The sequence below is a fragment of the Athene cunicularia genome (assembly GCF_003259725.1).
Source record: "Athene cunicularia isolate RWA chromosome 2 unlocalized genomic scaffold, athCun1 chr2_part1, whole genome shotgun sequence".
Classification (NCBI taxonomy): domain Eukaryota; kingdom Metazoa; phylum Chordata; class Aves; order Strigiformes; family Strigidae; genus Athene; species Athene cunicularia.
Window position 1 is genome coordinate 148,460,248 of NW_020799095.1, and position 23,732 is coordinate 148,483,979.

The 23,732-nt window shown below is 42.1% G+C and overlaps 1 protein-coding gene across 1 annotated transcript in view; it reads right to left on the minus strand.

Annotated features, from left to right (window-relative positions):
- The window catches only part of COL22A1 (collagen type XXII alpha 1 chain), a 244,421-nt gene that overhangs the window by 137,880 nt on the left and 82,809 nt on the right, over window positions 1-23,732 (minus strand). The window contains exons 5-10 of the mRNA XM_026843424.1: window positions 17,332-17,443; window positions 8,321-8,444; window positions 6,019-6,294; window positions 4,917-4,997; window positions 4,211-4,324; window positions 3,587-3,631 (exon numbers count right to left, since the gene is read on the minus strand). Coding sequence (XP_026699225.1) covers window positions 3,587-3,631; window positions 4,211-4,324; window positions 4,917-4,997; window positions 6,019-6,294; window positions 8,321-8,444; window positions 17,332-17,443 — 752 coding nt within the window. The remainder of the gene's footprint in view (window positions 1-3,586; window positions 3,632-4,210; window positions 4,325-4,916; window positions 4,998-6,018; window positions 6,295-8,320; window positions 8,445-17,331; window positions 17,444-23,732) is intronic.

Here is a 23,732-nt window from a genome sequence, read left to right on the forward strand (position 1 = left end):
CTTAAAGTACACCAAAACTCCTTTCAAATTTGGAGGAAAAAAAATACATCCTGCTAGAGCATGTCTAATACACCAGACTTCACAAACTTCCCAAAGGCAGGTAAGCAATGTCATTTTTATGATATGGACAAAAAGAGATCTCAGAGAGAAGTGGTTCTTCTCTAAACTCAGATCGATAGCAGTGCTGGAAGAGAGCAGAAGCCCGTTGACCATCATCTCAGTGCCCCAACCAGCCTGCAAACAACACAGCACGCAGAGTGAGTGCAGAAGGAAAATAAATTAGATTGGGCTGTCATTAGCATCTAAAATTTATCAATAGGATCCAGCTTCAGGCATGTTAGCCAATTCTTCCAAAGCTATTTCCTGTCTCCCTCTTGCCCAGTACCATCCGTTATTATATCTGCTTCCAAAACATGCACGCTGTGTCTCCATGCATTACCCTCGGTTTGGCAGCATGGGTAATGGAGGCTGAGGTGTTCATCTCTGAGGGATTTTTTCTCTTCTTCTAATAATGGCAAGTGCTCCTGTTTTGCCCTGCCTTTGGAGACTTAAATTAGAGAGGAACAGAAACTCATTATCTTCCCACACTGGTTATACACTTCAAATATTTCCACTGGTCAGATGGTACCGTAAGAAAAGTCTGTCCAAACCTCCTCCCCTGAAAGAAGGAATATGATATGGGAGCTCTGGATAGCAGAGCCTGAACACCAGTCTTTGCATCTTCAACTCAGATAGACAACAACCACATTCACTTTACTTAACAGACCTTCAAACTGACCTTTTTTTACAGAAAATGGGAAGAACCACTTAGCCATCATTCCTTCTTTGGATAAAGAATGAAAAAGCCATCAGCTACTACTGGTTTAGGGAAAACAAAACTAAACCCAAAAACTCTCTTAGCTTAGAGATGGCGCTTCCTAGTTCTCCTGCCTTTGTCAACTTCCCCAAAGATGCCTGTTTGGGGGCAAAACAGGTGATCTGGCTTTTTAACACTGACTTCTGCCCCCATCAGTATCCCATTACTCAGGTGACTCCCACCACCTGTGTGCTGTTTTTCTGAACCAGCTGAACCAGCACTTTCCTGGGTTCATACATGGCCACATAGTCTCTTACAGGGCATTTCTCACTATCAGCCTATAAAATATTTCTGGATAATTCTCAAACACCTGCAGCCTACCTGAATATCCCTTGGGCCTCACTTATTTAGGGTAGATTTCAGCTTTGCAATTCATCCCAAATAAGACCTACACAGTAGAAATGATGTTTATAGAGAAAATGTGAATTTTGACTGAGTCCTGACTTTATTCTGTTTCCATGTTTTTTCTGATAATTTATTTCCTTATTCATTTGCTTACTCCCACCTCTCTCATTTAGTCAATTAATGATTGGTCTTTTCTTATGCTGTACTCACCTGTTAGCATGTTTTAATCAAACCTGGGTATAGTAAAGACCTTGCAATATTTTTTTTAGTGTTTCTTGAAGCTGCAGCTCTTGGATTCAACTAACAAATAGAAATCTTAAAAATCCTTTACAGCCTTCCTCATTACACAAACCTTGCACCTTAGAAATGAGGAGCCAAGTTGAATGATCCTAAAAAATACTATGGATACTTAAAACCACATAATGCAGAAGCCACTCATAGTTTTGTGGGGCCTTAGTCTTAATAAAGTACCAGGTGGTAATATTGGAGAGTTGTAAATAGTATTCACTTTCTTCCCCATGGCCAGTATTTTAGCCCAGGTAGCTCGGTAATGTTGCAGAGAGAGAAGAGGAGAGAGATAGTTGTTCCTGCACCTAGAGAAGAGACTGTGACAAGCTGTTCCTTGGCAATAGCTATGCAAGAACTGCTTTCAAGGGTGGTACACGTTATTTAATCACATCTTTGCAATTCAGGAGCAAAATTGATTACTTGCCTTAGTTAGCAAATAGAGAAGCTAGGTCATTTGTCTCAAATCATCATATTTGTACCAAATTGTTGTCAGAGCCTGGATTTAAACGGCATCATCCCCAGCTCCCTGAGACTGTGACACATTCTTGCTGCAGCTGTACTCGAGTCTCGGACTACTACAGACAGGAAAAAGTCACAGACATCTGCAGAGCTCTTCAGCAGCCCACCTACAGCAGTGGGACAGCCATTTCAGGATCTGTTACAGAAAACTTGCTGATGCTGTACTTGGATGTACACTATTTTGTAATCAACTAGTATCTCCTGCAGCCCAGCAGCATGCCATGTTAGACAGTACAGACATCCTCATCAGCACATAGACCTTGTCAAAGCGGTCAAAGACAACGGGATGTTCCTCCAGGGTGCTTTTATTATTATCCTCATCGTCCTTCTGCAACCTCCTCACAACAGTCATGGCTCTGCCATTCTTCAAAACAGACCATCATTATTTAGGCTGTCACAGATTAAAATAGAAAGCTGCTATTTATATAACATTTTCTGCAGTTTCATCTGAACATTAATGAACTCGTGTTCTTTTACACCAGTAGAAAACATACTCTTAACATGTCTCCTCATCATCCAAAACTTCTCCCTGCAGAGAGCAGACCAAGCCTTGCCCAAAAATCCACAACACATTGCCGAGGATGTCTGACCTTCCAAGACCCAGAGGTTTCTCCTTTCCCCTCTCACAGTCTTCCATAACTGAGTAACTTTTGGTGGGGTGTGATTCATTTGTTCAACAGGTATAAACTCAGTGACCAAATTCGTGGAAGTGATTCAAATGGCAATAGGTTTGAATATAAATTATTCCCAAACATCTTTTTAATCACACACATGGTGAAACTGGGAATCACCAACACCACCAACTTTCACCTCTTCAGCAATGTTGTGAATCTTTGTTTTCTTCCAGTGCAAGCTCTCCCTTGAAGTCAGTTGCCTCACAGCTCTATTTGTAACCAAGCACAGAAGGAAAATGTGTGTATGCTGGATGTATAAACATGCATGTCAAAGAGGCTTGCAGAATACACAGGATAACATAGAGGCTGCACTGTGAAACTTGAAGCAGCCATCACAACCACTCTCCTACCCTATTATCTAGGAAGAAGACGACTGAGGAATGTGGCCTATATTAACAATCAGACAATGACTCAGACAGTCTTGCTAAGGATAATACATTGTGGCTAATCCTTTACCCTAGTCTCAGGAAATTTTGAGGAGTGTGACTGGGAGGTTGCTAGGGATAACCTAGGGGTATCTAGTACTGCTGAGCAAGGCACAGAACAGCAGCAGCACATGGTTTTCCAGCTGACTTATGAAAGCTGTACGTGACAAACTGAATAACACAGACTTAGAAAATGCCAGTTTAGAATCTACAGGAAAAGATTTTAGAACAGACTTACTCTAAGAATGACATAAAGCAGCCACAGATAAGCTCAAATGCAAGCCTAGAGCAAAGATATAAGATGGCCAGAGGCTCCTGCAGTTCTGGGCTCATCCAAAACTATCTGAACTCAGTCATATGCCAAACTGACTCAAAAAGATTTCTCAAAATCTTCAACTCCTGAACTTATTCTGAAACTTTTTGCTGTTGGTTTTTTTTTTTTTTTTAATTAACCAAATAAATGAGCACATATTACTGACCTTTTGACCTTTAGGACCTTCAGGGCCAATTGGACCTCTCTCCCCCTAAGACAAAAAACATGATTAGTCAGAATGATCTTCTCATTATATAACAAAGCAAGGGGCTCAATCCTACAACAATTGAGGGCAAAAAATGTTTTCAGTTTTTAGTGGAGAACAGACTAAAACTGACATGCCCTCAAGAGCAGTGGCGATGGAGCTGGCTTCTCAGAGATCCCAGTCACAGCCAGTACAAGCAAGCACACTGCTTTTAAAAGGTATGAGATTTTTTCAGTGTGGCTATATTTACCTTCAGAATCTCTTCCTTTTTATTTGAAGAAGGATGCACATAACTGGGCTGGATAAGAATAACAACTTTGATTTCAACGTTGTTACCAGACTACCAGCACAATCAAATTCACTCAATTAGGTAAAGAGAAAACACCTGGTTAGGCTGCCATTACCTCTACAGACATCCCACCTATCAATAACACATGCCTCGCTCTTTCTACGTAGTACTTTCCACCTCTAGGTGTTAAAGTACTTTGCAAATAAATACAGCCCTTCTTATAACTCACTTGCACGGTGTCATTTCCAAACCTATCCTGCATGTCTCAAATAAAACAAACTCATCTCAACACTCACCTTTTGTCCAGCAGGACAGGAGCAGTTGAAAGTCTTGAGATGACCAACTTGCTCACTGCCAAGAGTGGGCCTCACTTCCAGGGGAGGTGCTTCCGTCAGGACCGTGACCTGGCACTGCACCCAAACACCCAAGGTCATTTCTAGAAAGTTTCCTCTTCCACCCGCTTTAGAGAAACCACATAGGCATTACTGCAATACGCACAGCTAAATGAGTCCTAGTGAGGAACAAAATCCCACAAAAGCCATTCATTCAAGCGATGGGGAAAAAGGTGGCAAAACCAGCCATGAATCTCTTTAACCAAGACCAAGGGAAGAAGAGTGAAAGGAGGGTGGAAGTTTCTAATGGGAGTTGGGCACAGGAAACTAAGCAGCAACTGGCACTGTTTTAGCTCTTCCCAAATAAAACCAGTGGGAAATATGTTGAATATTTCATGCTGCATTTCTGTTGTTCCATCATCACTTCAGGGTTTTGTTTCCCCTGACAGTTTCACAAGAAAAGAGGAACTTGGAAACTTCAAATTCCTCATACTCATCCCTCTGCAGCAGTCCTCTTCTGGCACTGCTACATTACCAATTATATAGCTATGTCATTCACCATCATTAAAAAAATTATAATCCCAAACTGCCCAGACTTCCCTGATTTATGTAATAGATTTCAACAAAGAGTGTTGATGTGAAAATGAATAAATGACAAAAAGAAGCTTACTGGTCCAGAGGGAATGTCACAGCAGGTCTCCAGCTCAGCATGCCGAGAATCACAGTAAATAACCATCCGCTGAAGATCAAACTAGAAGACAAAGTGAGGCAATAGTCTCAGAGACAGTGAATTATTAAAGACCACATGTCCTTTTGCTTGGATACAAACAGTGCAGATGAATACAAACAAAAACCAGACGGGGCTAACTTCATAGTGATTCTATGGATACTGTAGTCAATATCTCTCTCTATCAATAACGGACAAATATCTCAGCGTGCTCCAAGAGTGCTGAACTAATGAGACCCTGAATATGCCTATTAAAATTCTGGTGCAGGTTTTCATGCAAATAAGGAGGCATGCTACTCCCCATGTCCTGGCCAAATTTCTGTCTGAGGAGACATATTCTGACCACCTCTATCCTTCCTAGAATTTCATCGAGACATAAAGTTTCTTTTTCTCCTGTTGTGCCTTGCAGCTTCTGACCATTTACCCCTGTGCGAGAAATTATATTAGCACATTTAATATAAACATTCCATCCATTCTGCACAGCTAAGAAAGATTACACAAGTCTCAAAGCACCAAACAATCATGCATAAGTTATATCAGGTTAACACTGATACTGGACAGTCAGGTCCAACCTGCATGTCTCATGTTCGGTTCAATTGGAGCAAGAGTATTTTGTATCAGGTATCTTTTCTGAGGAACTTTCTTTTTTTCCCCCATCTCTTTCTATCACAGGTGGAAATATAATGCCAAGATCAGACAGCAAAAGACCTTTACGTGTGCAGTTCAGTACCCTGTTTGATAGTATTTGTGGATGATTTTGTCTCTGATTTTAACTATAGCACATTCTGGGACTAGACAGAAAGATGAAATGGATTTCTCATTTTTAATAACTATTACGGAGATACTGTCAGTCTCACATAAAAAGACAGCAAGTCTTTCAGATGATGAGATGCCAATCTGTTTTAGCTATGTAACACCAGTAACGTTTCAGTGATGCTGCTTCAGGAAAAGGGTCAATTACAACATAACCTCCAAAACCCCATTCTCATGCTCAAACCCAATGCTGAACATTACCCCAGCTCTAACTGGAACACACAGTACTTACATCAATGGGGACGCTATCATACAAGCGTTTGCCAATCACAGTCTTTCCTTGAATGTCAATATTTTCCCTGTCTTCAATAGGCAGCACCTGTACCAGTCTGCAGTCAATGTAAAGTGAGACAGTCTTTGACTGAATGCTGAGGGCAATTTTGTGCCAGTTGCGATCAAAAAGATCGCTGACTCGTGCATTTCGGAAGACCACTCTCACGGCATCCTTGGTGAGCCCGATGGCATTGTATTCTACAGCTTTGTTCTCTCCATCCAGTCGGATTGAGACCTGCAAGCAGACAGAAGTGATTTTGCTAAGAAAGTACAAAGCCTTCTCCTTCCTCCTGCCTGCCTTCCATCATGACTGACACCCCAAAGTCAGGGATGGCACAGCATGTGGTGAGAAACCCAGGCAAAGTGCAGAGGACAGAGTTTTGTGTGAGATATGGACAGGGAGCCTAAACCTGTTCTAATAGGTAAGATGGGGCAGGGCACAGGTTTGGGTGCAGATCCATGACCATCTAAAGCCATCTCTTGTGAGTACAACCCTTGACATGCCACCTTGATGCCTCCCAGGAAATGCCTGGGCATGGTTGGGTGGTAGCACATGTCAGGGACATCTCCCCAGAGGCAGACAGACAAAGGTGAACCTGTTTGGATCCCTCCATCCTGTGCACTCCTCCACTACTTCCCAGCAGGCTCTGTGCTCTTTAGTCCCATCACATGTCCTCAATGGTCCCATGGGGCATGGACAAATAATTTATTGCCTGGTATGAAAGCAGTCTGCTGAGCTGTAGCACCACCCACACTTTATTTCAGATGCTTTGAACAAAAAACTACAGCTACACGCCCCCACTGTGTTGCAAGCTACGGAGCACACAAAAATAGGCTTTTGAAGACATTATACTTCTAGTTAATTTACAAATTGATTTCTTTTTTTACCAAAGTCAAGCAGTTATAAGCAAGCAGCAGGGAATGCGGCATAGCACAGAGCTAGAGGGAACAAACAGGGCATCGGCAAGCTGCAGAGCTGGAAGGAGTTTGACCACATCGGCACCGAGCTGTGTCTGATGTAAGCAGCCCAGGGTAGGCTGACTCCAGATCTGACCCAACATCTCCATGCAGCTGAGCACCGTGCTGGCTGGAAATGCCAGCTCAGATCAGCATTAGCTCAGAAGTGTCTGCAGTCTGTAAGCTATGCAGGTCTGCAAGGTAGTGGCCAAACCACTATCAACTTTATGTGAAACAAGGCTCATGAGGCTCTAAGGCACTTCTGGCACCACAATTTAAGGGACTTTTCAAAATATTACTGATAACCTTGAACTGTTTTTTTTCTCTCCACACCTAAGCAGTTCAAGTCTTCATCTGTCTCCAAGAAATACTGAGTGATACACACATTCTCACTCCACAGAAATTAGGAATGCACATAGCACAGTAAATAGTTTCATTTAACAAAATGCAGCTGATAATAATTTTCACATAAACCTTTTGCCATTGTCTGAAACTTACTTAGATAAGTCCTCAGACTGTATCTATCCTTCACTGTGAGTTACCAAAATCCATTCAAATACCAGTCCCAAAGCAGTAATACTGAGTCACCTGGCTATGTGAGCTCATGCCGACAGCCCAGTTTAGAGTTAAGGGCAAATGCCATCAGCACCATGTTTGTACTGAGCAGAAAAACATACAGCCCACCCTAACCACTCCCTCTTTAAGCACACTCGAACCCCTAAACTATAGCATGCTGCTAAGAACATGCCATATAGGAAGAGACAGCCCTTTATTACACTCTCTTAGTATTTATCTTCTGAAAACCTGGGAGTATTTGACAAAAATTATTAGATCAAATTCTGCAGCAGTCAGGACTCGGGGTTACATCCATATCCTATGCAGAGAACCCATCATGACTTTGTAAGATATCTAGAAGTCTGTGCAAAAACTTGACATAGCTCACTGCTCTGTAGTACATCTGTCTGGCAAACCTTTTCCCAAGAGGCAAAATATTTCCCTAAACAGAACTACCTGAACAAAACAACCAAAAACCCCAAAGTGGTTTCAAAAGCAAGGATCGGATATTTTTCTCCCCCTTTCCAACAAACACATCTATCTGCATGGTAACAACAATCAAGGTCTATGCAAACCTTCCCTCAAGGTTTGAATTAAAGGTAAAGGATTTCCAGTAAAATGAACTGAAAACAGGTAAAGGGATTTTCACTAGTCCACAAGGAAAAGGAGTGGGAAGTTAAGGTAAGAAAGCTGGTTCACACAACAAAAGAGAAACAAGGTTGTTCTTCTGGCTGCAAAGGACCTTGTACCTGTGGTATGCCGTACTTGTCAATAATCTGCCAAATATACCAATCTTCTTTCCTGGAAGCCTTCCGGAATTTGAAGGTAGTTACGAAGGCATATTCATCAGGGAGACCTTGTGGAAACACATCCCTGGCATGAGGAGGGGAAAAAAAAAGAGTATATCAGGCTTAGCAGTGAAGTGCAGAACTTCTAAAACTCATGGTATCTCCCAGCAACTCTTCCCAAAGTTTCATATAGTTCCTACAAAATCTGCTGCATTTGGCAGCCTGCAGACAGATGAATGTGAGTTTGTGCCCTCCAGGTGGTTCTGTCCTTGAGGAGCCCTTTTTCATTCCAATGGTGAAGCTCTCAAATTAAGAAACAGTGAAAATCTGCAGTCTAGTATCCATCATGTCAAAACAGTTGTTTTCCACTTGATGCTTCAGTTCATGCAACCTGAAAATCATCCTGTTCTTGTCCAGATGCACTGGAGACCTGTGACATCTAAGAATGGGCATGCACACCTGAAACCCTCTATAAATGTACCAAATTATAGCAACAAATATTTTAATATTTGCCCCCAAACAGGCACTACACTTCAGGCCTGTGGAAGATGTTCCTTGGCTGATGACTTCAGAGGACAGAAGAACCTTCTCAAATCAAACACTGCAAATACATTAGGCAGAATTTACTCAGTGTGACACCATGATCCATGCATAAGTCTGAAGTAACCAAAATCACCACTGTTTTACTCAGCCCCAAGATAAGAACATACCATAACACGAGCATGCAGACCTGGGCAGAAGAGATAACTAACCCAGTATCATTATTGTTTTGTGACTATCCGTTAAAGGATGCCTAAGAACAAAACCAAACAGAACAAACACATCCCCTCTACCTCCAACTCTTTAGAGTCCAGGGGTTAAATTCAGAGACAACTTTCTATATTAATAACTTTTAATGGATTTATCTTGTATGGATTTCTCCAGTCTCCCCTTGAACTCAGGTAAACTCATTCACAACATCCTTTGGCAAGGAATCACACAGCTCTGCTACCCATTGTATAACGATCCTCCTCTTGTTTGTTCAGGACCTAGCTCAGTTCTTTAAAGGGGCAACAAAATGAACCTATTCTTTTTCTATTTTTTATGCTATTCATGATTTTGCAAACTTTGCTTACAAAGCCTCTAAGCCATCTCTTTTCCCAGCTGAAGAGTCTCAGTTAACTTTGTTGTTCCCCACGCCCAAGCCAGCTTCATTCCTAAATAAACCCTTCCTAAATATCACATCTTTGCTTCAGGACATCTGAGCAGTCAGGCATAAGCACCCATTAGAAAACAAAACTCAACAGCAGCAATTAATGAAGAGCAAAACAATGAAGAGAGATTCTCTTAAGGAATACTTGACATAATCCATCACTATGTAGGAACTGGCACAGTCAAGGGCACACAAAACTGGCTGCTGGAGTTTGAAGCGAAAAGTCCTCAAGATTTCCAAAATTCTTTTGTTTTGCAATTACAGCAAAGGTTGAAAGCCAGACTTTCCTAATTGCAAGATATTCAGTCATCTTTTAATCTCTGCTTTGAATTTCCTATCTTTTTAACCAAGTTAAAAATCCAGAACTCTGTGGTTTCATTCACTGCTGTGGCTTTTGCCATATAAATGCCCATGCACAGCTGGTCTTGCCACTGGGGACACAGACACTGAAGTCTTCCAACACTAGAGAAAACTGAACCAGTCTCCCACTATGTCCTTTACAAAATCCTTCCCTTAACAGAGCAGACAAAGCTGTCTCACTTCTTGGTACTAGCTATTCACAAACTAGCCCTCCCTGGTCACAGAGCCACCTCACACAAGCACCCACCTCTCCCATGGCACACAAAGTAGCCAGACGCTCCCTCCCTTCATCACAGAACAAGAAGCATGTCAGCTTGTCAGTCTTGTGGCAGAGTTGCCATGGAGAATACAACTGGCATGACTAGGGCACTGAAAGCCACCAAGAAAGTCTACAGGGTGTTTGGCAAGAGAGAGTCGGATCAGTCACATCAGCCCTCCCAACTAGGCACCCCGCCAGGTCTCCTTCACCACTGCCGTGCCTTAGTGCACACTTCCCGTCAAAATGCCTTTCTGCACAACTTGTGTCCAAGTTTGTCAAAGATGAGGATGCATGCCCTAGCTTTTAACATCACTGACAGTTTGGTCTCTTTTCCTACTCCCTTGCAAGAAGCTTCAGCAATGTTGCTAGCTGAGAAGGCATTACTTACTGCTCCATGCTCTTGAACAAAAAAAATGGACGTTTCTGTATGAGAGTGCTGCCAGTGAGATCATTTCCCTGTGCCTGAGCTCCTCAACCTCTGTCATTTCAGCATACATGCCTAGCACATTTACTTTGACTCACTCACCACCTATCTTCACTGTCACAACAGGGTTCAATGAGTTCCCTCTCTGTCCTGCCCTTTAGGATTCTGATTCACATTTTGGGCACAGACAGCACTATTAAATTACTCTCCTAGCTACAGACCACCAAGAATTCCAACCTCCTCCTGAATGAAAAGCAAGCAGAGAAATGGTTCCTCATTTAATCCAATGGCAGCACAAGGAAGCAGAGTTACAGTTCTGGGGGTGCTTTGCTCTATTCCTGATCCATACTACATTTGCTGTCATCACATCAACAGCAGCAGGACACATGCTTTCAGTGCTGCCTGTCTCTAATGTATTTTTCAACTCTGCATATAGAGGTGTGCTTGGTTCCAAATATGAATTAAAGGCAGTGGCTGTAACTGTAGCATCACTGCTTTGCAGAGCAGGGAGGTTAAAATTAATGCCCCAAGACACCACGCTGAGCCTTGGGCCTGACAACTCACAACCAAATCTGGAAGAGACCGCTGCTGGCCCCTGTGCTAAGACAGTGTTTCTGGATACTCTGAGATGGGAACAGGAATATGATCATGTGAACTTAAATTGAAAGAGGCTTTTCAAATGCTTAATGCCCACAGAAATAACTGGGAGTTAGGTACCTAAGTATCCTTGTGAGTCTGGCCACATCTCATCACACAGAGGCTGACAAATGGCCCATCAGCTAGATTTAAACTGATAGAAAGCTATAATGACCTATTACCTGTCACCCTTAACTGATTTCTAAAGGTGCCAAAGAACTGGCTGCAAGTTCCCAACAGAGAAAGGCTTCATGCCAAAAGAAAATCTAAAGACACTCTCCTTGCTCTGAAGATATGATAAAAGCTGTTTCTTCAGTCCTTGGTCTCTGCATCTTTTAGAGATGCATTACCGCATAAATAACAACTTTGTTTATGTGTTTTCATTCATTTCCTCTCTAAAAAGTGAGCTCCATCTAGAAGTTCAGCTTTACTTAGGAATCCAAGGGCAGGAATTACTGTCCCCAGAAATGTTTTATTTCCTTCTTTCACTCAAGGCTGAATTGAACTGATGATCCATATTATGGAGCTTTGCTGAATGCCTGGTACCTACAGGGAGCACTCTGCCATCTCCTTGGTCTATAATTCTGACAACAGGATAGATTGCAGAAGAGGCTCTTATAAAACTACAAGACAAGAGAATCCCCCAGTGCTGCAGGTTAGTCTAAGAGTTAATTAACCCAGTTAGAAGGTCAGGCGAATCACAATTTCCACAGAGAAAAATTGGTAATAACTAGGCTCTTTTAGCCATTGCCCATTTTCAATGTATAGACTCCTTCTTTCATGCTTTGCTTGGCACAAGAGCCTACATCTGTGACAATCAGCATGAGATCCTACATTTGTAATAATAACACAATGGAGAAAAATAAGTTCTGATTTCAGACACTGAATTTATCAACAATTAATAGGGTGTCTGCATTCAGTGAGGAAGAGCATAATTCATGTATTTGGGAAATCTTACCACTTTTACAACAGCTAAAAACTACTAATGTGAAATGTAAGTCACTAAGCTCTGCAAAGCAAGGTTGGAGAAAGCCTGTCCATTTCCATATGCATCACATCACCAGAGGCTCTTAGAATGACAGCCAAAAAAAAAAAAAAAAGGAAAAGAAACGGCTATCAGACTGTTCATAACACAGAATCAACTCCACCCATACATCCTTGGCAGACATTCTTTTGGCCTCTAATTCAGAAACCTCAGTGATGGAATAGACACAACCTCTCCAGGTAATTTCTTTCTGTGCTTCACTATCCAACATGCTGCAGAAAAAGTCTATCCTAAATCTCATTTGCTGCAGTTTAATCTTCCTGAAACAACTTTTTTCCACAGGGAACCATGTGAACAACACTCTTTGCTGCAGTCTTTTGTATGTTTACCAGTTCTCCCCTCAGTCTTTTACTCTCTAAAAGACCAAAAAAAGCCTTCAGTCATTCCACCTCAGTCATGCTTAATCTCCTTCAGCTTGTTACAAGTAAGAGACTCTACATCCACTGTAGTAAATAATGGTCAGGGTCCATTCATTAGCTGTGAGTGCAGTTCAGCCAAATGCTCCTTTCCCAAAGAGAGTGATCGTATCTAAACTGCCTTTGGGGAGCAGTGTCTGGCATGCTTCATCCTCCACACCAGGTCCAGGCATTGTCTGTGATAACATTGCTTGACATCAGCCAAAACTAACTTGACATGAACACATGAAGAGGTGAAGAGCACAAATGATATGGGTCTAGTGATGGGGTCCATGAATTTACCCTGTTTCATTGGGTAGTTAAGAAGCAACCTAGAAAGAACTCCTCAGGTGTGCTCCTAATAGACATATTTCTACTCACTTCACAGCAGATTTGGACACACATTTCTTCTTCTACATGACAAGCACTTGTCTGGCAATAGAGGTCATGAGATCAGATTGGGGGCACAGCAAGATCCTTCAGCTGGGAGTCTGCTCTCACCACTTCCTTAGAGAAAGGAATGATGTGTCTCATCCCTGAATTCAGCACAGTATCTTGGTCTTTTTCCAACTCCAGCACCATGAGAAATTTTCGGACAGGTCACAGAGCAGGACTAACAGCTGCCTCTGGTATGGGAAAGACAGGGCTGGCAGAGAGGGGGGAAGGTGGAACATTGACTTGTAAATGCCAGAATCATTGAGGGTGGAAGGGATCTCTTGAGATCATCTAGTCTAAAGGGTTTTCTTATGTTCAGATTGAATTTCCTGATTTTAATTTTTCCCCATTGCTTCTTATCCTCTCAATGGATATCACTGAGAAGATTCTGGCTCCATCTTATTCGCTTCCTCCCCATCAGGTATTTATACACATGAATAAGATCCCCTCCAAGCCTTCTATTCTCCAAACTGAAGAATCGTAGCTGTCTCTGCTGTTCTTCATGTGAAATATACATTTGAGAACAAGCGAGGAACAAGGAAGCATTCAACAGGTTTCACCTTTAGTGTAAGAGGAGTTAGTAGCTTTGTGTAGAATCTTCTTCTCTGTGGAGCAGAACAAATGATGACACTAGGGCAAGGGCTCACAAAGAAACCCAAGGCAGGTAACTGAAGTCAAGGTTGATGTCATGAGACAGAGTCCCTGGGCAAACACACCAAGGTATTCATGCCCAAAATAACCCAAGACTTGGAAACTGGGGAAGACAGCAGTGTATCAATATAAAGAGCAAACAGAACATGACTAGAAGCTAGGTCAAGCATCAGGAAGTTCTTTGAGATGGCAGCTGAGGTTAGGACCAAGCCAGTCTGGAACTATACCGGGTAAGACAAAATTGAGGGATGGATATGTCCAGGAGGAAGGCTCTGGAGTCAGGACTAAGAGAAACAGATGGAAGACTGAACAAGATAGTGAGCCAAAATCTTGGCATTAGCCAAGGCAACAGTAATGAGAAACAAGACCTAGTACCCAAAACCAGAAATATGGGGCACAGCTTTAGCCAGAAGATCCACTGAGGAACCGTGAGCAAATGATAAGACAGCCCGTTACCTGAGGAGTGAGGAGAAGCACCAGCCACATTTACGGACCAGCCCTCAGCCAGCTAGAGAGACCTGTAAGTCCATCAGTGACCAGGGTATTGACTGCAGCCAAGTTCCTGGCTGCTGTTTGTTTGCTCACAGAACCATCACAGGATGCCTCACCACAAAAAAAGGAAGAAAGTTCATAGTTGTAGGCTACAGACTGGAAAATAAATAGGTACATATCCCAGGCAGAGAAGCTGTCACTTTTAAAAAGTTCTAGTGCTTATATAAAAGGATACAAATCCTTTAAGCAGATAATAAAGTGAATTACATATATTACTCAGTTAATGATTCCGTATATAATTATGAGATGTTGCTATCAGTTGCTAAACATTGCTTGAGGTTATCTGCAAGACAGGACAGATGTTTTTGTTTTGTTTATTATTCCAGTTATCAGTTTTGTGCAGCTTTAAAAGATTTGATTTTCTTTGAGTAATGACCCTATATGCACCATCTCAGAATCCTGACATCCAAAGGCTAAAATGAACCAAATATGCAGACACCTTTCATGGGTTCATTCCCAAACCACTGGAGTATGAAAGTTAAAATACAGAAAGCTGAAAGTATAGAAGTTCTTCTTTAATTCCATGTTTCAGATAATTATTCAAAAAGTACGCTTAGTCATTTCCATCTATCAATTAAGGATGTTTTACTTCTTATTGTCCTGGGCAATAAAATATTCTACTTATTTTAGGAACAACAGCAACAAATAAATGGGTGCAAGTCATCATAGCTGGTTGTCTGGCTTCACTCCATAAGTCTTCCTGGGAAAACAACAGAAATAATAACAAAGTACTTCAACTCTTAATTTGAAAAAGGAATGCAAATAGATAACTCTCTGTAATCTGTGCTAACTTGTTCCAGCGGTTAATTACATTCATTTTTAAGAGCATACCCTTCTTCCACACTGTTTTCTGATGTCATTAACAGGTAGCTACTGACCTTCAGTCTGCCACTATCCCTAGCACCAAAGACCCTTTACTAAATTTTTGTTTCCCAGACGTTCTTGCAGAGAACAATCACCTCAATTGTTAACCGCTTCTTAATTTTACCTGACTACACTGCACTTCTTTAATTTCACACTATTAGACTTGCTTCACAGTTCTTTAAACTTTTATCCAGTCCACTTCTATCTACTGAATTATGGAAACAAAGACTGGACATAGCACGACAGCAGTGATGACCGAGTTGCCTGAAGAGAAGCGTGGCCAGCAGGTTGAGGGAGGTGATTCTCTCCACTCTGCTCTCATGAGACCCCCCTGCAGTGCTGGGTCCAGCTCTGGGGCCCCCAACATAAGAAGGACACAGACCTGCTCAAGCGGGGCCATAGTAGGCCACAAAAATTCTCAGGGGTCTGGAGCACCCCCCTGTGAGGACAGGCTGAGAGAGTTGGGGTGTTCAGCCTGGAGAAGAGAAGGCTCCAGGGAGACCTTATCGCAGCCTTCCAGGGCTGAGAGGGGCTACAGGAAAGATGGGGAGGGACTATTTATGAGACAGCGTAGCAATAGGGTGAGAAGTAATGGTTTTAAACTGAAAGAGGGTAGATTTAGATTAGAAATAAGGAAGAAATTCTTCACTGTGAGGGTGGTGAGGCCCTGGCACAGGTTGCCCAGAGAAGCTGTGGCTGCCCCCTCCCTGGAAGGGTTCAAGGCCAGGTTGGACGGGGCTTTGGGCAACCTGGGCTAGTGGAAGGTGTCCCTGCCCATGGCAGGGGGTTGGAACTATATCTTTAAGGTCTCTTTCATCCCAAACCCATTCTATATGAATTCTATATGACTACAGAGATAGTCAGCTCTTACTTGACAGTACCTGCCTATACACCCAAGGATTGCTCTAGTCCTATTTGTCACAGCATCACCCAGAGCTCAGATTCAGTACATCATCATTCCCAGAACTTACGTTCAAACTGGGCTTCCTCACCTCAAGGGCTTCTTTCTATGTAGTCTTGGTGGTAATGCTTTACAATGATAAAGCACACTACCACTGGCTGTTACAAGCTGCAGCAAGCAGAGATTCTACCCAGAGACTACTGTGAGCCAAACAAAATAGATTTATCCCCCCCAGTTATGTATATACTGCATATCAAGACCAAGGTGTCTTCAGTTGGCTGGCCTTCTCCTAGATCGTGAATTTACTTACCCTGAGACTTGACATCATTTATGGACTTTAGAGCAGTTTTCCTTTCAGTATATCATCTTTTATAATCTTTTTACTTTTTTTTTTTTTTTTTAAGGACTGTGTATTTATATGGAGAAAGAGGGGGAGGGGAGAAGGGCAAATCAAGCTAGGTTGGCTCCAGGATGAAAAAAATATTGTGAAATCAAGTAAATGCAAGTCACAGGACAACCTCAAAGATGCAGTGAGCAGAGTAAGGGGTCTAAACCAGAATAAAAAGTAACAGCCTTCATCCATAAGAAGGAGAAGAATTACTATCGATTTTTTAAGCTGAAGTTCAAACCAGCACAGAGAAATTTACTGCAAAAATGTTAATGATGACAATTCAATCTATGGCTCATGGTTTCTCGGTGAAATTATGCACTCACTCTTTTCAAGGCTAATGCTAGCAGGACTCAAGTGACAACACAAAGAGAAACTGTTCTGATAGACTCTGACACAACTGGCAGCCTTAGGTCATAAAAGGCTCCAAGGATTCAATCCATGTTGACACAGGATTAAAAATTGCTCATTCTTTTACAAGGCCAAAACCCATATTAGCTACCTGATAACAATATCTGCTAGGAACTGGTCTCTTGTGATTAGCAAAAACATATCTCAATGGGAGTGATACCAAATATTCCTTTTAGAAGCTATTTATTAAGCCCTAAATTCCTTTGTGAACATCTTGACACTGCTCTTCACAACCACTGAGATACACCAAAACCAGCTCACACTCTACCAGGATGGAGCATCTGGTGTGGAGGCTCCCGACTACATTTTATAAATTCTGTGCCAGCTGAACTGAAAGAACAGATCAAAGCAGCTATATATGTGTAGGTACTAGATAACTGCTCTAGATTAACCTAGAGGAACAAAATAATGTAAAGCAGAGGCTCAGATGAAAATCAAGTGAAAAAACATGGTACTCACTCAGTTTTCTGAACAACAGGGAAGCTTCCAAGTCGTACATAAGCGCTCTGAATTCCATTTTCTTTCATTCCAAATATCTGTTTCACACTGAACGAATCCATCAGGTCAAATCCTGTCCATAAGGGAAGTGTAAATACGAGACATTGATCAGGCAGTGGGACATGTTTTCAGCTGTACTTACGTAGTTATCTTAGCCCCCAAACACATCACTTCAGAGATTGACCTCATTCTTGCTGGGAAAAAACAGAACAAAATTCTGACATGGTCTAATCTGTTTATTCCAAAAACTGAGAAACAAGCATAACTTCAAACTGCAACATGTCCTGGAGAGATTAGAACAGAGTTCTCCAGAAATCAATAGTTATTGTTTGCATTGCCACAACACCCTGAAAATGTTGTAGAATTCAGTAATCCCTATGTAGAAAAATGCACAGGTGCAGACTGAAACATTTATTCATAGAAACAGAGAACCATAGAACAGTTTGGGTTGGAAGGGACTTTCAAAGCTCATCTAGTTCCAAGCCAGCCCCTGCCATGGGCAGGGCCACCTTCCACTAGCCCAGGTTGCCCAAAGCCCCGTCCAACCTGTCTGGAACCCTGCCAGGGAGGGGCAGCCACAGCTTCTCTGGGAAACTTCTTCCATTGTCTTACCACCCTGATCATAATTTTTTTTTGTTTTCCTTATCTCCAATCTAATTGTACTCTCTTTCTTTCTTTCAATTTAAAACTGTTGCCCCTTGTCCTGTCACTACAGGCCTTGATAAAAAGTCTCCATCTTTTCTATGTCACTTTTATAGATTATAAGGCCATAATAAGGACTCCCTGGAGCCTTCTATTCTCCAGGCTGAACATCCCCAACTCTGTCAGCCTTTCTTCATAGCAGAGGTCTTCCATCCCTCTGATCATTTTCATGGTCCTCCTCTAGATCCACTCGAATAAGTACATCGCTTTAATGAAAAATGCTAGTCCAAGGCACTTGACTATATACACTTTTCATATCAATATGATTTATTCTTAGTCACGTCAACTCATCATTATCATGAGCTATGAAACCTGAATGCAGATATTCGTGTAAAGCCTCTGACTGTGTTCTGATAAGGGTTATTAGCTCAGTCATAAACCACACACACGTGTCTATGCAGCTCCAGTGTCAATATGGTCCCGGACACAATGAAACCATGCTTTTGTGACATGAAGTCCCAGCTGCTAAACCCTGCCAGGGAAGGTGCAGGTACAGTTGTGCCACACTCCTGAACGCATCTAATTCCTGAAGGTGCAGTACTGTGTGGATGCAACCATCCTGCTTTTAGCTCCAAACTGGCTCCACGGGATGCACATCCAAACTAACAGCCGCTCCCAGAACCAAACCACTGTGGAGTTCGAGTTGTGAGCAACTGAGCAGAGAATCTGTGTTCTTCTTTTATTTGGGCTATTCCAACCTCTTCACTCCCTCACACATGCACAATTACAGATATTAACTCACATGTGTGTCACTCCAGCACACAAATCTGGTGATATTAGAGTAGCCTATTTTGATAAACTAATTTTAAACTATGGCAGTGCTTTTTAGCTTTGTTCAGTTAGTGATCTACTAAATCTTTTCTAGGATAAATAAATATTTTTGTGTGGTGAAATTGGGCCCTAAGATTCTTGGGTTTCTTAGTTGCCCTCATGAAACTTTCAGGCTGAAGGTCACTGCAGGGCTTGAAAACAGATGCAACAGGAAAAGGCACCTACCTAATGATATTATTCTTCAAATTTATGTGAATAAATAGGTGCAATAAACATGTGTGGGCCAGTCCCAAGACTAATCAAGATGTGACAGCAGATAGCAAATAAAACATAAAGCTTCCATCATGGAACTTTTTCTGAAGAAATAGCTTTTTTCTGGGGAAATATAATCTTAATTGTTTGCAACGACTTAAATGGTTGCCTGGTGCCAAGTTGAAGTCTTTTGTATTATAGTGACTTTCTGGCTGTCAACAGCTTTTCCCTCCTGCCCACTCAATTTTCAGGTTTTACTGGACATTCAGGAGGGCAAATAACGCAGTTAAGATGCTCCAGGGCCTCATGGCTCCACCTCATAATCACCTCTGCAACAGCTCTAATGATACACCCTTCTGACATACTGTAATCATTCACGATTGCAGCTACAAATCATAGCAAATAGACCCTACCAGAACAGGAGAGCTCCCTCCTGGCTATCACATAAAAACCAGTATGACCTGTCCACATAAGCTCTCCCCCCATAGCTCATTTTACCATGCAGTACACATTCCTCATCTACACCAACCGCAGAAATGTGAGGCAGGCAGTTGAATGTTGCTGGTAAGAAAAGATCACACTGACTTGGAAAGGAAATTGTTAACCATTCACTGGGTAAAAAGTCTGCACCTTTCCTATAAGCCACTTTTATACGTTGTAAGGCCATAATAAGGACTCTGTGGATGGTGAAGGCTGAAAGCTGCTCAAGTGACATTGCAATGTCAAGTCACCAGAGTCCTCAAGCTGTGGAGTATTGTTCACCTCCTGGAGCCTGTAAAGCTCCATTTCTCAAAGTACACAACTACAAGATACAGTGACAAGAACTTCTTGCTAAGTTTTCCCATCATTTACTCAGACCCAAACTTGCTCTCATCTTTCTCTGACAAGCCAAGCTAATATTCACATCATGAGCAACTGTGAGGGTGTGCACATTAGCATGCTTTTCCAGTGGAAACAAGTTAAGAGTAAGATTTAATCAATCTTTTTTTTTTTTTTTTTTATTCCCTAACTTGCAGTTTAGAAAGCCTAAGTAACACCATGAAACACATGCAAATTTATTAAACTATTTTGCAAACAGAACGTCCTATAATGAAAATAAGTCACGCACACAACTTAGAATATCTCATTTGCAATTTGATACTGGACAAAGCACACAGGTAAATCATAACAGGATTTTCCTTATTCAGGCTATGGACTGGCAAATCACACATTTCTTGATATATTTTTCATTAAAGAATGAATGAGGGTTGTTCTTTGAAAAATTCCATGTAGATCCACAGGAATGTTAAGGTCTAGCTGTGTCAGAGTCCACAATTAAAACCAGCAAATGGTTTTGATTGAAAAACACTATTAATTTGTTCTGTGTCAAATTCAGATATTGCCTTCACTTTCCTTAGGGGGAGCTATGAAACAAACTAATTCATGTTCACAGAGCACTTCATGGGGTTCATCTGCCTAAACAGCAGCTATCTAGACAGGGCAATAACAGCAATTCTCATTCAGTTAGGCACAGAGAACTCAAATACAGGCACTTCTAGAGAAAGATTAATCTCATATTAAAACAGATGCAAAAGTGTGTGCTTCTCTCCATTGACATAAAGAGAGTTTAGGATGCTCAGGTTGCATGCTAAACTCACCCAGTAAAGGTCTATAGCTGGTGAGATAACCTCCACTCTTAGATACTCCATTGCCAACCAAATCCCATGGAGGTAATGGACATTGGTTGCTGAAGGATTAGACTGGACATTAGGCTAAAATTTTTCACAGAAAGAGTGTTCAGACAGTGGAATGGGCTGCCCGGGGAGGGGGTGGAGTCCCCATCCCTGGGTGTGTTTAAGGTTCGTTCAGATGAGATGTTGGGGGATGTGGTGTGGGGGAGAACTTTGTAGAGTCGAGCTGATGGTTGGACTCAATGATCCCAAGGGGCTTTTCCAACCTGAATGATTCTGTGATTCTGTAATAGCATTACAGAAAATGTGGCATTGGGCTATACACTAAACAATGAAGAACTATGCTGAGGATGAGATACATCTCACCTAATTTTAGCTGTCTGAAAAGGAGACATTTGATGTATGCAGGTTGCCTCGGTTCCCTTGTGGGTCAGCAGAGAAATATAGAAGTCTCTAAGAAGACAACTCATCACATCTGTCTCAGACCTACTTAAAGACAGACTGAATTACTATCTGGCAGTGCCTACCTCCTTCCATTCAGCAGAAAGGGAGCCCATACAGACAGTAATTTTCAGATTGCAGAAGCTGGGTGAGATATACTCTACTTGTAGGGAATGCTATCCATTTTGTGCAGTGAATGAAGCAGAAGTAAAGAGGAAAAAAAATGTTAACCAAGCACACAAAACTTACATTGTCTTATTTGCCATCAGGATTGAATAAAGTTTGCAGATTTTTAAATTCAGACTAGCAATATCGTAAGTTTGCTATCCTGACCGTTCACTGTAAGAGTCTCTTTAAACAGATACCACTCCATTTCTAAGTGGGAGAAGAAACAAACAAATATAAAACATTGTCATTCAAGCTGAGAAATTAGTCAAGGTAGATTGCCCAGGTGGGACTGGAGAAAAGACACCTAGGGAAACTTCCAAATTAAATTATCCTTTAAAGTAACCTCTAAGATTATTTCAGCTGAAGGACAAGAAAATATATATAGTATTTATTATCATTATTATTATTTTGTTTACTTCATGTGCCTGGAAGAATTTTGTACTGAGTATGCTCCCTTGCTGACTTTAGGACTGGAACTGGGATTGTGAGGGAAACAGCATGATGCTTTTAATTTAGTCTTGAACCACAGTGGTAACTTAAAAAAGAGACAATGCTGTAATAATTTCTCCAACACATGAACAGGATTTTTCACCTGGCAGTGTCTGGCTGCTAACAGTGCAATGGAAACAGACACTTAGATCTTTCACCAGACATCTCGCTGGCTGTTTAGTTTGTCATACAGCATTTCTGGGCTGGAGTGACAGCAGAAATATGGGCTGTCCATTGGTTTTTCCACCACCAAGGAGGGACTACATTGTTAGTGCCATAGGGAAAATGAGATATCACACACAGCTTCCCAGTCCTCACCACAAGTGAAATGGGAAAGAATATTCCTGCATAACTTATCAAGGACAAAGCTACTGTTACCTGTTGCACCATGCTCAAGCACAGGATGAAAGGGTAGGACTTTCCTGTTCTCAGTTGATTTTATTTGAAAGGTGTTCTTTTGTGTACCAAGGCAGGTGTGTTTTCTCAATTGGCTTATAAACTATTTAATCAGTAATACCATAAATATGGCAATTATTAAGATGAATAATGCTCTTTGATCATGCCTCCTACTTCATTATAGTTACTATAATAATATGGGGCCACTGAAACCCTCTAACATGATTGCATCTCCTGGAAAGTAGCACACCCTAGCCCATTAACATTAAAATTAAAATAGTGACCTGAAAAAAGAAGCTCAGATTCCTAACAGCATACTTGGCTTGGAAAGAAATTTCTTATTAATTGCCCCACTGATCAAATCAGCCGAATGCCTCTCTACTTGCAAGTAATAACTCCCTTACAGGAAGCAGCCCATTTTACCAGAATTAGAAAACGCCATCAGATCTGCCTGTCACAGGGACAGGATGGCAAAACATGGCACTGGACAACTTCTACATCATTTAGCTGTAATATGCAACCAGATTCTCTTTTACAAGGAGGATTTGGGCACACACTTTCTGGGTAAAAAACTGTCTGGATGGCCGTGCCCAAAGAGTTGTGGTGAACGGAGTTAAATCCAGTTGGTCACAAGAGGTGTCCCCCAGGGCTGGGTGTTGGGGCCACTCCTGTTTAACATCTTTATTAATGATCTAGACGAGGGGATCGAGGGCACCCTCAGTCAGTTTGCAGATGACACCCAGTTGGGTGGGAGTGTTGATGTGCTCGAGGGTGGGGAGGCTCTGCAGAGAGACCTGGACAGGCTGGAGCCATGGGCTGAGCCCAACTGGGGGAGTTTCACTGAGGGCAAATGCCGGGGGCTGCCCTTGGGCCACAACAACCCCCAGCAGGGCTACAGGCTTGGGGAGGAGTGGCTGGAGAGCTGCCAGTCAGAGAGGGACCTGGGGGGTGATTGACAGCCGGCTGAACAGGAGCCAGCAGTGTGCCCAGGGGGCCAAGAAGGCCAATGGCATCCTGGCTTGCCCAGTGGTCCTATGACTTTTGTTTCAAGGTAATTATTTCAAGACCAGACTAATCGGGCCATGGTTGGTTGCCCTGAGTATGAGCTGGATTTCAGCCTGACTCCATTAAGGATCTGATATGGACAGCATCGTGGCAGCTAGCATGCATGTTGACATTTACCTGTCTGTCCTGTGTTCAGGGGCAAGAAATCCCCCAAAATAAAAAGAGCACCCAAACCCAGTAAACCGTAGCAACAAAAGAAAATTTTAATAGAAAACACTGCTGTGTGCACATTTGGAAAGTCTTCTCAAAGTAGGACAGTGACATTAACTTCTTCTTTAGCCTAAAGAAACCTTCTGAGAAAAGTGCCCTGCTTTGCATTCCCAAGGAGCCCAATGTAACACCCACAGGGGGAAAACTTCTGGGCTACTTCTAACTGTGAAAGTTTCTGATGAGAGAGTGGCCTGGATG